The sequence below is a fragment of the Varanus komodoensis genome, unplaced genomic scaffold (genome assembly GCF_004798865.1).
Source record: "Varanus komodoensis strain SLA01 unplaced genomic scaffold, ASM479886v1 scaffold2, whole genome shotgun sequence".
In the NCBI taxonomy this organism is placed as follows: domain Eukaryota; kingdom Metazoa; phylum Chordata; class Lepidosauria; order Squamata; family Varanidae; genus Varanus; species Varanus komodoensis.
Window position 1 is genome coordinate 28,427,045 of NW_025335568.1, and position 17,386 is coordinate 28,444,430.

The following is a 17,386-nucleotide window of genomic DNA, read 5'->3' on the forward strand; positions in this document are numbered from 1 at the left end:
CGACGCCTTTCTCGCAGCTTCCCTGCGTGCGATTGTAGAACCGGCACAAAATCCCGGCTGGAGTGGCCCGACCTGGTCAGTTGCACGGCGTTGCTTTTTGAAGGATGGTAGCTCCGTTAAAGTTCGTTGGTTGGGTCGCGGGATGAGGCCTGTCTTCATTTTCCCATCCGAGGTGGCACGTTCTCTGGGGGTCGGCTCGTTAGGTGGGTTTTGCTCCGTGTCCTGAAGGTCGGAGCTTTCGCTGGGTCAGATAGGGAAACGTTTCGTACGTAGCTCAGGTGAGGAGGGTATTAACTGGGTGTGTGAATGAAGTTCGCATCCCTGGATGTTCTTATCTGGAATCGCTTTGGGGAAGATTTGCTCAAGTGAGCAGCGTTTGGAGGAACTGCCGATCTTTTAGATATTCTTTATTTTAATCTTCTCCGCGTAACTATTCAGTTCTGTAAGCTGTATCTTTACAACTTACATGTGGGTAAGTATGTATGAAATATTCAGACTTCTTCGTTCACTCCTTAGGATTGAAGAACCGCCAGGAATACCTTCGGTCAGGTCCACTCTGTGTTTAGGTGGGACAAGATGGCGAACGACTGGCCTCAGGCATCTCGAGTGCCTAGTTTTGCTCAAATGTTAAAAAAGAACTTGCCTGCCCAGTCATCTCAGCCATCTGGCCAGCCGTCAGCAAATTTGCTTCCACAGGTAGAGAATGCCCAACATCTGTTTTTACCTGCAGAAGCACCCGACGTTTCGAGCCTAGCACCTAAGGGGACGTATCTCACAGGTATTGTTTTTGTCTCGTTGTTAATTGTATGGCTTTCTGTTGTCCTTCAACTAAAGACTTTTCTTATTTACATAGCCCTTAGCACTACCAAAGAGTTTTGCTGCTTGTGTGTAAGCACTCACCCCTACATTGCTTTTATGATGTAACTTCATCTGGCTTTTCCTTTTTAATTTTCCTCTAGTTTTATTTTACTCTATGCTTTTGCCATAGAGCTGTTTTCCACATTACTCTTTCAGATACTTGAGCTACTCTTTTTATTTTTATACTCTGGGATTAGGTGTTCAGGTATTTTTTGGAGTGGGAACTAATGTTTAGAGCTGGCAGTTTGCTTCCAGTGACAGCATGGGTGGAAAGCAAAACAATCAGATTTGCAAAAAATAAGTCAGATTTTTAATTCGCTTTTTAGTGTTCTAAAAAAATGAATAACATGCTATATTTCTGTTTGCATAAAAATCATTCTGATTAAATGCCAGCATAACTGTGTTAAACCACACAGTCTAATAAGAATGAAATTATCCACAAATCAAATGTGACAATTCTTTTCAGTTTTTAATCTCATAAAATGGCTCTATCTAAGGGTTGCTGTTTCTCTGACCAAAGTCAGAAGCTGTAAAGATGCAGCTGAATAGGATTGTTCTCTGCAGCTGAAAGGCTTGCATAATTAAACACTTTATATTTCCCTAAAAATAAAAATTGTTGGAGCATGTCTAATATTCTAGGAATCATTCCACATAATGGATGCCACCCTCCTAAGTGCCCTGCTGCGCAAATAAGATGTAGTAGACCTATGTGAGTTGTGTTATATAAAAGAATAAAATTTAATCTTACAGTGTTTAATGAAGCATAAACCTTTTTGATTAAAAGTTAGCATGAGAAACTGTGGAGTGTTTCACACAACATCCACCAAGATGAACTCCTATACAATATTTAATATTTCTTGTCTAACTACCTAATGCTATTTAGTATGATTAATACAGATTGCTACCTACCCATCCCATGCAGCAGTCTTTTTTCCTAGTTACTCTGGAAGGAGAGAGGATGCAAAGCACCTTTCACATCTTCATTCTTTTTTAGCTTTAGTTTTTGATAGAAGCGGGATAAATAGGCTTGTCCTGGTATCCCAAGCTCAGGTTCAAATATGGGACAGTTACTACCAAAAACAAATCAGATACTCATTGCTTCAAATGATTATTGCAAAAACAAATTATGTGAAGCAGAAATATTTAGAAGTATATGTGGACTATCCCAATAATTTCAGCATCTCCAACACAGACTTCATATGCCAGCAGTTATAAAGTCTGTCTGTCTTTCATATCAGTTGCCTTTATTATGATTCCTACCTTGTTTAAGTTCCTTTTAAAATATTTTTAAAATACTAGAATATTTCTACAACTCATCTACAAAAGAAAAAAATCAGTTTGAACTTTTAATAAGAGAGGTAGAAAATCATTTTAAGTTAAGAATGTTTTGAGACCAGCATAAATAACACAGAAAATGAGATGGACTGTTGGAAGTAGGCAAGTCAAAGTGAAATCAGTGTTATGATTTGTTCTAACCCCAACCCTTATAGTGGGGGTTATTTTCAACTAACACATTTTAGGTCAAGTTTCTGACTCCAAGGCAGCACCCATTACTTCACTTCCTCCAAAGAAAATTCCAAAGGAATTTATCATCAAATATAAACGAGGAGAGATAAACCCAGTATCCGCTTTACATCAGTTTGCACAGATGCAACGTGTACAGCTTGAACTAAAGGAAACTGTAGCAACAGGTAAATGCTTCTGTTTTCCTTAGCCTAAAACATTTTGTAAGGAATCCACAGTTTTCTAGTTTGGAGGCATTGCGTGTATTGTACCGAATCACACAAAGTGGTAAATTAATGGGAAGGCACTCAGTGTTTGCTTCTGCTTAGCCGCTTTCACTAGCAGGAGGAAGGAAGAACTGGTTTGTTTAGCGTATGTTTTAGTTCTAGCTTGTTGCTCCTAAACATTTGAGGATTGCTTGAGTATGATCTCCCAAATCTTGACCTGATAATCAGTGCAAAGCAACAAATTTTTAATGGCTGCTTTAAATTACCACCCAGGCATTATTGCCTTTGTCTTGCATTCCACATGCTTATTTGATTAAAATTTAAATTCATTGATTGAAATATGAATTTTAATCAAATATGGATGTACTGTGAGACTGGAATACTGTTCTGGTATTTGAGCCTTTCCTGGATTTTTGTACCTTTCATGTTCATATGCCACATTTAAATCAAAGTTTTGGAGAGGTACTAAGTTGCATTTAAGCAAAGGCTAGAGACATTAGGAGTCCCGTGTTTGTGCAGATTGGGTCTAAACCCCCCAGGGGATGCCTGAAACCAGAGATAACAGCAAACACTATACAATGGTAAGTGGATGTCCACAGGTGGTGGCAGCAGACAGCAAGCCACAAAATAAATTGGACTCCAGGGGATGGTGGAGGACAGGAAGGCCTGGAGGAATGTTGTCCATGGGGTCGCGATGGGTTGGACACGACGTTGTGACTAACAACAACAAATATACTCAAAATACACAATATACATTTTCTTTTTGTTCATTCTTACTTCAGAACTTTAAGACTTCTTTTGGCATTTTATACTTATCTTTCAGGCCAAAGGCAACCATGGTTAACTGAAAACATGGTAACTGGGCCTGCTGATTTGGGGGTTCCCTACCCCCATATCAAGTCATAATGCTGTGATTTTGGGGAGTGGGGAGGATGGGCAGATAAACCTGAATTGTATTTATCTGGAATATGGTTTTGTTCACTGGCCAATCTCAAATAACTGACTGCAACTGTAGTCTGCATTAGAAGTTAAATGCTTATTTCTTCAAGTTCAGAAAATATGCTGGCATGATACCTGTGTTCTGGGTGAGGTAAAAAGTATTATGAAAGTGCAGTCATATCTAAGCACCTGTGAAAGGAGTGATTATGAATCTTGAACTATAGATAATGTGAAATTGGGAGGTGATGGAAATTCCCGAACATTATGTATAACTTACATGAACAGTAATAACCTCTTAAATGTGAGCACATTTCTGTAAAGTTAAATATATAGTTAATCTTTCATTCCACACTTTGTAGGTAATCTTTTAGGAGCATACTTTGCTTTTTGCGCTGTGGTTGATGGTATTCAATATAAGACTGGATTGGGACAAAACAAGAAAGAATCAAAATCAAATGCAGCAAAACTTGCTCTTGATGAACTGCTACATTTGGAGGAGGCAGAAGCAAAAGCTCTAGAAAAACCTGGTAAAAGTTCTGTACTATTATTTACATATGAAATACTGTTGGATTCTTTGGTCAAAGAAAGTAATGTCTGTGAAGCATCCATTAAATACTAATATAACAAGCAGTTATATGGGGTGTTTTTTGAGTATTCCAAGCACCATTTTAAACTGTGTGCAGAATGAAAAAAGGACAGTTTGTCTCAATGAAGCAACAGATACTATGCTGTAATGCAAAAAGAAGAGTAAAACATTTATGTGTGTGTTTCACAATTTGGTATTATATTGACAGGTACTCCCAGGATTCTCTTAGAAACAGCAGTTGTAGCAGAACCTCAGATTTCAACTGACTCAAGCTACATTTCAAAGATTCCTTATGGTAGGAACACCTCATCTTTCTCATATGGATATTCATGTTCCCTTCCTATTGACTTCACTGACGTTAATGTCATCAATGCTAAGCTGTGTTGTTGTGTGTCTTTAAGTCTCTGATTTACAATGACCTTATGGATGAATACCTGCCAAAAATGTCCTGTTCTATCTTGTTTTGATGTGCCATCAAGTCATCTCCAACTTTAAGTGACACTAAATGAAAGTCTTCCAAAATATTCTTTCTCTGACAGCAATATTGAACTGTTGTAAATCCAAGGCTATGGCTTCTTTTGTAGAGTCAGTCTATCTCACATTTGGTCTTTTTCTTCTATATTTGACTTTTCTTATTATTGACCTGAGTGCATGAGTGAAGTTCTGATGCCAAAAATACTAGATTACCTGTCATACAGAATCCATGCAGCCAGTAGTTGTATTTAAAATTAATGCTTTTCAAAAATTAAAAAATTCAGAATGACTTCTGGACATTTGGTATGATGTAAGGGAGTTTCTGTTTGGCTCTGTGTATATAGCCAGGGAATCTTGAATTCTGAAACGCTAATAACAGGAAGTCAGCCTAAAATGGAATTAAGAGTTAATCCCTGATGTTCCCTGTAGGGAAGGCTGTCTGTCTTCCAGTTTCAGAAGACAGGGAATACTTTAGAACACCAGTGGGTTTATGCCATACTGTGCCTTGCAGGAGTATTCTCCCACTTTTTACTTTCTAGTTTTTGTTACAAATTGTTACTGAATTGAATGGATTTAATTGGCATTTAAACTATCTGATATATGCAAGACAATACTGTGAAGGTGTCAATTTTTTATTGTGGCACAAAAGTTAAGTAAACAAAAACAAACTGATACTTGGCTGCATAAGTATTCATATGCATTCATCCTGAGTTAGTACTTGGGTTAGGGTTAGAAGACAGCTGTGAGTTGTCTTAAGTAAGTTTCTTTCGGCTTTGCACACCTAGATCCCATAATATTTGCCCATTTTTCCTGGCAAAGCTGCTTCAGCTCTATTAGGGTGGATGGAGACCATTAGTGAATAGCAACTTTCAGGTCTTGCTAGAGATTGTCAATTGGATTGTGCTATGGACTTGGAATAGGAAGGCACTTGGACATCCAGTTGCTTGTTTTTAATCTATTCCATTGTTACTTTGGCTGTGTTTTTTTTAGGGTTAGTATCCTGCTAGAAGTTGAACCTGTGCCTCAGTCCTAGGTCTCTTGCAGACTGAAACAGGTTTTCATCTTAGCATGATTTATGGAAGTTCAGGGGAGTTAAAAGAAAAAAAGCAGTATTTGTTGATGTATAGAATGAGTTCTTTTCAGTATAATTTCTTTTCTTTCTCAAAGCCTGGGAAGATACGTCAGTTTGGGGGTGAGGGGTATAATATAGGCTGTATCTGTTTAAAATTCCCTTGGCAATCTTGTCTCTTTTGTCTATCTTGTTCACTTTAGTTCTATTTATACTAGTTTTTTCCTATTCTACTTTTTATGTATTTGTATATGTTCAAAAAATAAAATTAAAGTTTTTCATCTACAGTTGCCTTAAAATTTGGCTCTATCCATCTTGCTGTCAGTCCTGAACAGTTTCCCAGTCCTTGTTGAGGAAAAACATCCACACAACATGCTGCCCTACCATGCCTCATGATGGGATGGTGTTCTCAGGACAACAAGCACTGCTGGCTTTGTACTATGCATAGCTTTCTGCAACAAGGCTAAAAAGTTAATGCTTGTTCTCAAACCAGAGAAGCTTTTTCTGCCTGCTGCATGTCCCACATACCTTTTTGCAAACTCCAACTGGGCTTTGGTATGGGGTTATTTCAGCAATGGTTTTTCTTTCACAAGTCTTCCATAAAATCACAAGGATGCTTTGTGCAGCATCCTAGTGATAGTTATTGCATGAACAATTTCTCCCTTCTCATCTGTAGTTATCTCCAGCTCCTTCAGTGTTCCTATTGGATTCTTGGTTACCTCTCAGACCTAGGCCTTCCTTACTCAGTCAGGGTTTTAGTGGAGACCTTTTCTAGGCAGGGTTCTAGTTAAACCATATTCTTTCCAACCATAGGAATGGATTCAGTGGTGCTTGGGGGAATGCTCTTAGCTTGGGGTGTGTGTAACATTTGTGTTTCTGTACAACTTTAACTTGGAGCTCTTTTGATAGCCAAGGAGCTATCATAATACTGTATGTTTAGATAGCTTCTTCAACAAACAGGTTTCCAGAAACAGGTGTATTTAATCTGAGATCATGTGGCACTAGAGCTGCACACGGATGGACTTAGTGGAATTGGTTGCAGTAAGAATAGGACATCTGGAACCATTACTTATTTAGAACTCATTTAGGCATGTCACACTTGTTTGTACCACAGTGCAAATATTTTGCACCTTCAATGTTGAGAATCTTGTGTACATCAAGTGGTAATAATGCCAGCTGAATTCATTCCAATTCCATTTTGGTACTTAAGAAAGTGTAGAAAAATCAAAGGGCTGTATGCATACTTCTGCAGCATTATGTGTATAAAACTCTGGGGTTCTGTCATCTTAGTGTTGAGAAAATTGTACTCTACTTTTCAGCTGGGGAGTGGGTGATACAGGTGCCCAAGGCACCTTCTGTGTATTAGAATCAACAATCATGTATTGACTGTTAGCAGATTACAACCAAGTACTACATGAAATACTTGATGCAAATTGTATTCTTGTATAAGGTAGTAATTGATTTAGTTCATGAAAGTATGTGTTTGCCTCTTTCCCCTAGCAGTGCATCTTTTCAGATTTTTTGTGGGGTGAATTTGCATATCTTGCTGAGCTACTCTGCAGAAAAATCCACAGTATGCCTGACAAACTGGGACTTACTGTAGGTTGTTCTTCCACTCTTCCCCCTCAGTCTTCCAGCCAGCTCTAGTGTGTGTTTCAGATGTATTTCAGATAATTTCTAATTACAGGCTTGCTTGTGTATTCTGTATTTGAAGCTGATGAGCATATGCTGAGTTTTCAGTTTGCTCCCTCTTCCAAGTTGCTTTCCTTATACATGAAGCAGAGCAAATGTTCATTTGCAATCTTACTTGTATGATCTCTTCAATATTAAATAGCTAGTTCTGATTTTTCTTCTCTGATTTGTTTTTCAATACTTCATTAGAAGGGCGGCATCTTGCATATGGAAAAATTTCTCAAGTTGTTAAGGAAACATTCAGCGGTTTGATAGCTAAATGTCCTGAGTACCAAAGCTGTAGCAGTACATTGGCTGCTTTCATAATTGAAAGAGGTAAGTATACTCCATCAAATAAAGGGAGCATATTTATTTATTGGAGCAATATTGATAAAAATAGGGTACAGGATACAAATGAAAGTTAAATCCTGATGAATTCTGAAAAGGTGTACTATATATTTTACTTTTTTTCTCTCAGCTAGACATCATGAGGTAGTAGCTATTGGAACAGGTGAATTCAACTATAGTCAGTGTGGTCATCTTGATGGGAGAGTATTGCATGATAGCCATGCTATCGTTACAGCAAGACGTTCTCTTCTTAGGTAAGAAATATATGTATAGAGGTGCTGCTTCTTGTCAAGTCATATTAAGATCCTTGGAAAATTGGAGTTGCATGCATATGAATTTAAAATGACTTTGTTTGAATTCAGGTTTTAAACAATTGATGTCTAATTTTTCAATTATTAATGCTTCTTTAAAGGTATTTTTATAGGCAGCTGTTACTCTACTACAGTAAAAATCCTACCATGATGGATAAATCTATATTTTGTACTGAACCAACATCAGACTTGCTTATGCTAAAACCAAATGTAAATATATTCCTCTATATGAATCAGTTGCCAAAAGGATCTGCTCAGATAAAGTCCAAGCTGTAAGTCTTCCAACACTGATGTGTCATACAAATATGTTTTCTTTTCAATAGTGTTTTATGGCATATACAGGCTAATGTTCTTTCCATAAAATAAAATATTAATGAGTATCTTCTGTAATAAATTTAATAAATTCTGTAATAAATTTATGCATGTTTCAACAGAAAAAGACCTATGTGGCTGAATAGCGTGTGCTGGGGTTATCAGCTTTTTTGTGTAAATATGGATAGGATAATTCCATTAAGTGTTCAAAGAATAAGTTGAGTGTTGCTGGTTTTGTTTAATTTGCCCTTAATGGCTTATATGATGATTGGGAGGCCAATTGTCCAAAAAAGAGGTACGGCATTTCCTAGAGATAAGTTAGTACAACTACTCAAACTTTACTCCAGTTTTCACTTACAAAGGTTGAAGCAATGAAAAATGTATCTTGCTTTTTCGGTGTTGGTTGGCTTAATTAGTACTTTACTGATAGCTTAGATCACCTTTACAGATTGCTTTTTTCCAAGGACTGACTAAGAAGCTGTGGTTGCCTTCCTATTCTTGATCATTTGGTACAGATTGAGTGGGCTGTATGCCAACCCTGGTCAATCATCATTCTTTTGCAGTTAAGATTATGGAATACATTACTATCCTGTAGGTGAGATACAGTGCAACATTCAAATGTGTAAGTGGTGCCTTTGTGTCATGGCTGTGATGTCAGCTGATAGAGAAGCATCCCTCAAGGCCCCTGTGACAAGCAGAAAATGTTAGGTCTCAACTTTCACAGTAATACCATGGATAATTTAATAGAATTTTCAAGATCTGGGAATGTAGCCAAGAATTGTCAGAATAGCCGAATTTCCCCTTTTCCAGTAGCACTCTGTTTTTTTCTTCAGTTTTGTAAAGAAAAGCTTCTGAGGGCTTTCTTTGACCTAAAAAAAGCCTAACAAGTTCCTGAGTGGCTTAGTATAATTGTAATAGGGACCCATCAGGCTGTGTCAGTAAGTTCCTGCTGTTTTTATCCAGTCAGAGTAACTGTCACTACAATTCTCTTAAGCTGACATTAGTCCCAAGAATTCTCACAGTTCTTCATAGCTTGGGTTGATTTCCTTGGAATCTAAGGTATTGAAGTATATTTTTACATTGCTAGTATTCTTTACAGCTTTCATCCAGGTCAAAGAAACAATGTATAGGTATAACTTATCATTTCCAGTAGGAATCTACACAGTTGCCTAGGAGCCAGCTGCCACCTCAGCACTTTTATAGTAATTCTTAGGCTTCTCAATTACTATAGGGTTCTTTTGTCTTCATATTCACTGTTCAGGCCCTACAGTATGTAGTAGAATTTCCCATTGAGGAGACCTGACCCTGGAAAGGTAGGGCATCACTTTCCTGCCTACTCTTCTGCATGTGGATGGGAAAGGGGAATTGGGTTTTTCTTACCATGGTTAAGAGGGTTAGCAAATGCATTTGGTTGTTGACCAGAAATAGTACAGCAGATGGGGGCTGAAGCTTGTGTTTGCATAGTGCTCCAGTATCTTAAGTCACAGAGGTTTCCTTTGCTTTTAATGACTATATTTTCTATTGTAGACGTCTCAATCCAAATTCTATATCTGCATTTGAAGCTGATGAAGAACTCTGTCTTCATGTCGTTGTTGAAGGCAAGACGTACCTCACAATCTGTTGCCCTACTGAAATTGCTAGAGTAACCAGCATGTCTGCCAGTGATAAACTGACGAGATGGGAAGTTCTGGGTGTTCAGGGAGCCTTGCTGAGTCACTTCATTCAGCCAGTTTATGTTAGTGGCATCATTCTTGGTGAGTGACTTCTAATCCAGCTGTTCAGTACTGTTAAAATGCATCACCAAGTTATATATATCATATTTTAGGATGGATATAGTGGATTGTTAAGTTGTCCATAATAACATATTTTACTTGAAAGCTGCTCAGACATGAACTATAACTTTAGAAAACCAGGTAGATTATATAAGTAAATAAGGTATTTAAGCTGATTGCATGCATTTTAGTATTATATTTTGTAAGCTTTTTCCCCAATTATGACTAGTTTTAACCTTTAAGTCTTACCTGGTGAACATAACGGCATATACTTGTTCAAGGGGTAGATGTATATCTAAGCACACAAAGAAGCTGCAATCAGCTTATGCTACTTCATGTATAGTGAATACCTGCCCCCATGTATAAATGCAAATCAGGAATGGAATATAATAAAACTTGGCTCTTTTCCCATTGTTTGGGTTTCTACATCTTCACACATTATTGCATGCATGTCTCATTTTAAGTTCTGATACCTAATGTTTTATGGAGTAGAGCCTAGTATGAAAATTGTAATGGTTCATCTTAGTAGATCAAAATCTTGGGTGGATTTTTTAAAGTGTTTATGTGGCTTTTAATATTTTTTAGGGGATGGGAACTGCCAGGATACACGAGGATTAGAAATTGCTATCAAACAACGTGTTGATGATGCATTCACTTCAAAACTGCCCATGTTCTACCTGGTGAACAGACCTCACATCAGCTTAGTAACCACTGCTTACCCTGTACAGATAGATTTGGAACACAGATATCTTAGTGTGAATTGGTCCCAAGGAGACTTGGCTTTGGAGGTGGTAGATGGGCTAAGTGGAAAGACTACTGAAAGGTAAATGTTAATAACAAAGCACATTAAAATTAAAGAAATACTGTGTTTAACTTGATTAAAAATAAGGATAATATGTGCATGATATTAGGACTATGTTGTCATGTACCTGGGAAGTAATAGTAATTTGCTGTGCATTAAAAACTGTTATCTTTCAGAATGACTGTGAAATATAGGCTGCTCTTTGCGGTTTCTATATTCTATTAAACCCTTTTAAAAGGTATAATTATTTCTATTGCATAAAATAGTTAAACTAGCTCACTTATTTTAAAGTTCATCATTGCACGGTGTTCAGATAGGAAAGGTGAAATTGTAGTATACACAGTTACTTTAGCTTATAACTTCACAGGTTAAGGTTCAATAAATCTTCTGTAATAAGTATACTCAGAGTGTGTTCCTCATTCATACCTAGTTCACCCTTTAAAAGTGGCATTTCAATGGCAAGTCGACTTTGCAAAGCTGCAATGTTAAGTCGTTTTAACTTGGTGGTTAAAGAATCAAAGAGAGATGACTTACTTAAAGCAGGAACATACCATGAAGCAAAGGTAAGACTTGCTGAATGGCAACTTGCTAAAAGCAAGTGTTTCTTGAATTCTAATAACTTAAAGAGCTGTTTCTGAATCATACCAAAGACCAGCCTAGTGCTGCATGCTGTTTCTACTGTAATACTGAATATCGATGGGAAGGCCACAGTTTTAGTTTAGCGTTAAGTTCATAGTGAGTTTAGAATTGGATTAACATTATAGTTTTAATACTAGTAAGGGAACCTGCATCTCTATGTGCATAAGTAGCTTGCTTCATCATAAAATCTCTGGGAAAGGTCATCCAGAGGTTTGGGCTGAGGTGACACCAGTATGCTGATGACACCCAGTTTAACCTCTCCTTTACATGTAATCCAGGTGAGGTGGTGACTCAGTGTCTGGCTGGTGTGATGGTCTAGATGAAGGCCAACAAATTGAGACTTAATTCAGATAAGATGGGGGTTCTGTTGGTAGGTGGTTCAGCTGTCCCAGTGAGTGATATTTTCCCTGTTCTGGACAAAACCCTAATTGTGTAACACTCCCAAGCGGGATTTGCTGATGCCCTTATTGTCCTTTCCATGCCAGGCAAAGGCCTTATCTTTCTAAACTAAGATGCAATGTTAACCCTGCTGTCATTTTCTTATGCTTTCATAGTTTTCTGAAATGTACCTTATGCTTATGTTTACAGTTTTGTAAAATACCCTGAGAATCTGAGAGGAGTTACACAAGTCAGGCATTTATTTGATTATAGATAGGCTGCTTCAAATGTAATTGCATTTACAATCTGCCTAATGTGTGTGTAGGCTTTCTAAATAAAATGTAATGAGATATATCCACCCACCCACTAATTTATTAAGAAATTATGTTATTTGAAATTGTTCATTTGCAGGATTTCTGTACAAATCCCTCAGCATTAAATTATTAACTCTTAACTTTTAAAATTTAGATTATGGCTGAGACTTACCAAGAAGCAAAACATTTGCTGAAAACTTACTTGGAGCAGCATGGTTATGGGTCTTGGATTGTAAAGTCTCCACGTATTGAACATTTCAGTATGTAAAAGTTAATGTATTTATTTTTGATCTGTTGAAGTAGGTTCTTTCTTGGAGTAGACTGTTTAATTGGTTAATACCTGTAGATCAGTGTTGTTTCCGTAGCGTCAATTGATAGCTGGTAGAATTGTGCTTAAGTATAAGCCAAATAAATAAGGTAATTTGTTGAAATATGTAGATGATTTTTATTTCAAAGACTTTTTTTCCAGGATAAAGATAACTGATACAAAGTAGCTTTTGCATTTTGTATTTTGGTAATGAATCTTTAAATGGTTTATCTGATACTTTGGTTATGCTATTTCATAATAAATGAACGTGTATAAGAAAAGACTGGTGTGACAGTTTTGCTGTGATCAGTAATACATTATATAATTGTAATACAAGCCACAATGCTTTTTCAAAACATTAGGTCCTGTTCTGAATTTAACAGTTTATTTAGGATGATTAAGTTTTTCTTGTTAATCACCTTAAACTGTGGGTTAAATATGCCTTTTCAGTTTTGGCACTTAAATTGTAACATTGCAAGAAACCATTCAAATTACAGTTCTCACAAGAGGCAAAAGATTGTCTCTTGCCAGAAAATATATATATATATTTTTTTGGCATTCTTGCCACTGACATTTCTTGAACCAGATATTTGATCAATTGATTACAAATTATGGAACTTGAAAAAGTTGAGATCTTGTGTTTTGTTTGCATGAGGGAACAACTTGGAAATAGTATCAGATGCCGTAAATGTTATTGTGATTTAACCTTTTGTAAATGCAAAGGATTTGGGTGAAAACAGGCATTAGGCCTGCCATAGTCATATACTTTTTTCTAAAAAAAAAGCTTGGTTTGTCCAGTTATGTATAATACTCTGTTGATACTCTGAGGTTATGTATGATACTCTATTGAAGAAGCTTGATGTCCCTAATTCACAAAAGTTCCAGACAGTGTCAAGGTAGAAAGTAAAGAAATAAATGGTTGAATAGATACTGAAATTTGAGTTAATTTGGCCTGCTGTCCTAGTCCTGTCACAAACTTCATATGAAAAGTCTGAAAATGTTTCTGTGGAGATTAAAACATTTTTACTGATTCTGACAAACTACATTTTTGAATCAGTGTGAGGTGTGTTCCATAATTAATGGCAGTTGCATGGAGACTGAAAGCACATAAAATGTGGATCTGTTTTCTTTTATGTATAGTTCACTAGATCAACATCACCATGCTACTTGGAAAACTTTCAAGGTGGCTGCAAGTAACAGCATGAGGTGTTGCCATACAGTAAGCAACATCTATACCTTGAGGTGCCACTATAGTCATTCATGCATTTTCTTGGTTACCATCATGTATAAAGCAACCCTCAGCTATTGTAGATCAGACTGACCTATACTGTTAATTTTGATTTCTTGATTAGGCTTGCTGTGTTTGAATTTGGCTAGCAGAGACTTGTGTAGATAACTAATTTAAAATTATCTTTTCTTAGTAATTAGTGTGTACTTGACCTAATTCTAATTGTTACTAATGCTAATATAACTACAAACCCAGGTTCTTTTTAATCCAGGATTGTTCTGAAAGAGCAAACATGCTCGTTCATGCTTGTTGTTTACTCCTGCTGCCAGTAGGAGCAGGAAACATTCCAGGGATGCTCGTACATGGAGAGAATACAAAAGAACTACCAAGAAGGAAAGCTGAAGGAACACTTAATATTCTTGAATACAACTTTTCTTGATATGCTGTCAATGAAAGCCTGTTTTCAATTAAACATTACTGTTGAAACTATCAGCCCTTTTTCTTTTTTAATGTCTATGTTAAACCCAGCTTAAACTTACTAAAACTTCTGTTTCACAAGGCATTGGTTTTGAACATCTTATTTGGTAATCCTCATTTGTATTGTCAAAAGACTTCATCTATGCAAGGAGCTCCTATTTTAGAAGAAAACCAACTTTTCTCCCATCTCATAAGTATCAGCTGGATCACAACAAAGACCAAGCCAGTCAAGCATGTTTTCCAGCAGTAGTCATTTTGATACCTCATGTCCACAAGAAGGCAAGAATCATGTTCTACCATTTCTCAGCTATTGTTATTAAAGACATAGTTACCAAGTTTGGTTGCCAAGGTGCATCTAATAGTGGGTCAACATATGGGAAACTATGGCACTCATTGGGGGTTGAGTGCTCAAAATGATGGTTGCTTGCACCAGAGCCTCACCGTAGACTATTTAATACATGGTAGGTGGCCTATGCAAAACAATGACTTGTACACACACAATACTTAATCTATTGGCTGTTGAATTCTGTATTGTGCTGTGGGACTCACCCCATCCAGCTGTGCTCACAAACTATAGGTTGTTAACGAATAACTCAGCATCCATGGTTTGTTCTTGGGTTGTAAACCCAGGGTTTTTAAAACCCTGGGTTGTTGGCATGTGACTTTAAGGGTCATTTTGTCAGTCTATCAGATAAGTGTGATTAACACACACACACACACACCCCCACCCATGCCTATACCTCAATACTGCACATGCATTTGGATTCAAAGGCAGAGACCATAGGCAAAGAAAGCAGAAAACAAAAAACCCAGGGATTGAGAAAACAAAGCACAGTTATCTCCCAGGCAGATCCTGAGTACAGCAACAAAATCAGTGGTAAAATGTGAGTTAAGTAATTGTGGATTAGCATTATGTGTAAATCAGATCATTGTCTCTGATCTTAAAGATAAAACCTACATGAGTTTTAGTAATTGATACCTTCTTGTTCTAATCACTTTTTAATGCTGTCTTAAATTGGTAGTCACAGTAGTGAGTTGTGTACAGTATTCTTCCTGAATCCTCCATTTTTCTTCATTGGATGACCCTAGATTCTAGTAATATGAAAATGTAAAGGAGGGGACCATCATCCACTTTGTTCACACAATGCATCATTCATGTACCTCTGTAATGTCCCCACCCTTGCCTGCCTACTTCCTAAACTATAAAAAGAACAGTTGCATCCTTTTCTCAGTGGTTAATCTGGCCTTATCATTTTGTTGCCCTTTCTGCATCTTTTCCAACTCTGTGCTAATCATCTTAAAGACTGTTTTAAACATCAAACATAATGCTTTTCAGTGTTACAAATAGTTTTTCATAATTTGATCTTTTTGAGACATGCATACATCATTTAAAATGGTTTAAATATTTTAGATTAATATTTTTCAAAACAACTAAATTTCTAACTTAAAAGAGTAGTTAAAATGAATTGTTAGTATAAGCATGATAAACCTACACTTCCATTTTCATAAAGATGAAGTTACCTTCTAATCAAACATAGACAATTATTTACATTATTCATTTCATATAAATAACTTGGTCCAGGCTAACTTCCAACTCTGTTCTAGAAAGCTCTGGGCTTTCAGTTTCTCTGACTGTTCATAGGTTTAATTTCTCACCCTTTCTACCAAAAATGGCTTGCAAGAATGCTTACCATCATAAACTTGGTTATATATCAAACTTGAGTAAAAAGGACTTTGCCTGCTGGTAGAAAGATGAGAGGACGTGAACCAAGTTTTCCTTCACATGAGTTCCACATCCTAAGAATAGTCATGAAGATGGTCTTTTGAATCTTCTCTTTTGTGTACCATTTAAGACAGTGGTCTTAAAAAGGCCTTTGCTCAGATCTTAAGATCTGGGCAGACTCCAGGGAGCCTAATTCCAATCTGTATGGTATTTAATAGGTCATAACTCGCACTTTCAGTCCTTTCTGGAAACAGACTGATCATAGTGAAGCTGAAGTTACTGAAGGCAGATCTGTGTAAGCATGTTACAGTAGCAGAAATGGCATATAATTACAAGCATCCATGATCATAGCTAGATCAGAGAATTTTAGGAATGGGTATGGGTGGTCCATTAGCCAGAGCTATGCAGATAAGCTTTTTGCACAGCCAAAATGTGAACACTCAGGTTTAAGATAAAATTCAAAGTTAAGTTCCATACAGGTTGAATCCCTGTTACCTTATCAGACTAAGAACAAGCTCCTCTGTCTTGTTGCAATTGTCAGCTTGTTTGCCATCATCCGGCCCATTTCTGATAGACACTTAATTAAAACCAGAATGTCTTCCTTGGGTTTGGATGAAAAGAGTGACTTCTGTGTCACCAACAAACTGATGGCACTGAACCCCAATATCTCTCCAATCTCTCCAGAAGCCAGTTCATTCTTTTCAGCAGGACTTGTTCTTCTGTTTGTGGTTAAGGAATTTAACTTTATTCATGCTTTTCATCAATTTATCCAGAATAATTTTCAGTGCCTCAAAGAGGAAGCTGACATTCTTTTCATGTCATTTATGAAAGGGGAGAGTGGGATTAGAACATAGATTCCCTTTTCCTGTCTGGGAATCTGAATTATCCTTTGCCCATCCAGACATTCTTTCAGTTAAGGATTGCATTCCAGGCTACACAAGTGTCAAAATGGTAACCTTTTGGTCAGTACAGGAATAAAGAAGTACCTTGTATTAGTCCAGATATTCCTTATACTGTTCATTTGGGTTAATGCCAGCTGCACAGAGTAGGATGAAGACGTTTTCCAGTTTCATCAGAGTTTTAAGCACTGTAGTACTTTTATGAAATTAATGCAGTTATCTGATTATTTGTACAGTGGGATCAACACTTTAAAGCACTTTACCACAAACTACTGCATCCTATGAACTGTCTCAGTTGCATACATTATCTTCATACCAGGACTTTTGTCACAGTAGATCTGCAAAGGCAGATGACTGAACATAATTTGAGAAATGGATGCTAAAAGTAGATTTTGAGTACTACCATAGAAATAGCTCTTCCAGTGACCAATTATATGTGGTGGTGGGTTTTTTAAATCTGTCCGTCAGATTCCTTAACTAGTAAAATAAGTGGTAGAGATAGGATCTTAAATTCTAAAGCATATACAAGTCCACTGAGCTGCAGCCTTC

The 17,386-nt window shown here is 37.0% G+C and overlaps 1 protein-coding gene across 1 annotated transcript; it reads left to right on the forward strand.

The window, feature by feature from the left end:
- The first annotated feature begins 576 nt into the window (after positions 1 to 576).
- Positions 577 to 12,471, forward strand: ADAD1 (adenosine deaminase domain containing 1). The gene is made up of 11 exons (XM_044429130.1): positions 577 to 778; positions 2,379 to 2,549; positions 3,887 to 4,054; positions 4,322 to 4,408; positions 7,538 to 7,663; positions 7,806 to 7,929; positions 8,088 to 8,258; positions 9,826 to 10,052; positions 10,656 to 10,893; positions 11,303 to 11,435; positions 12,358 to 12,471. Exons 1-11 carry the CDS (start codon positions 577 to 579, stop codon positions 12,469 to 12,471), a joined length of 1,761 nt encoding a protein of 586 aa, XP_044285065.1.
- The last annotated feature ends 4,915 nt before the right edge of the window (positions 12,472 to 17,386 follow it).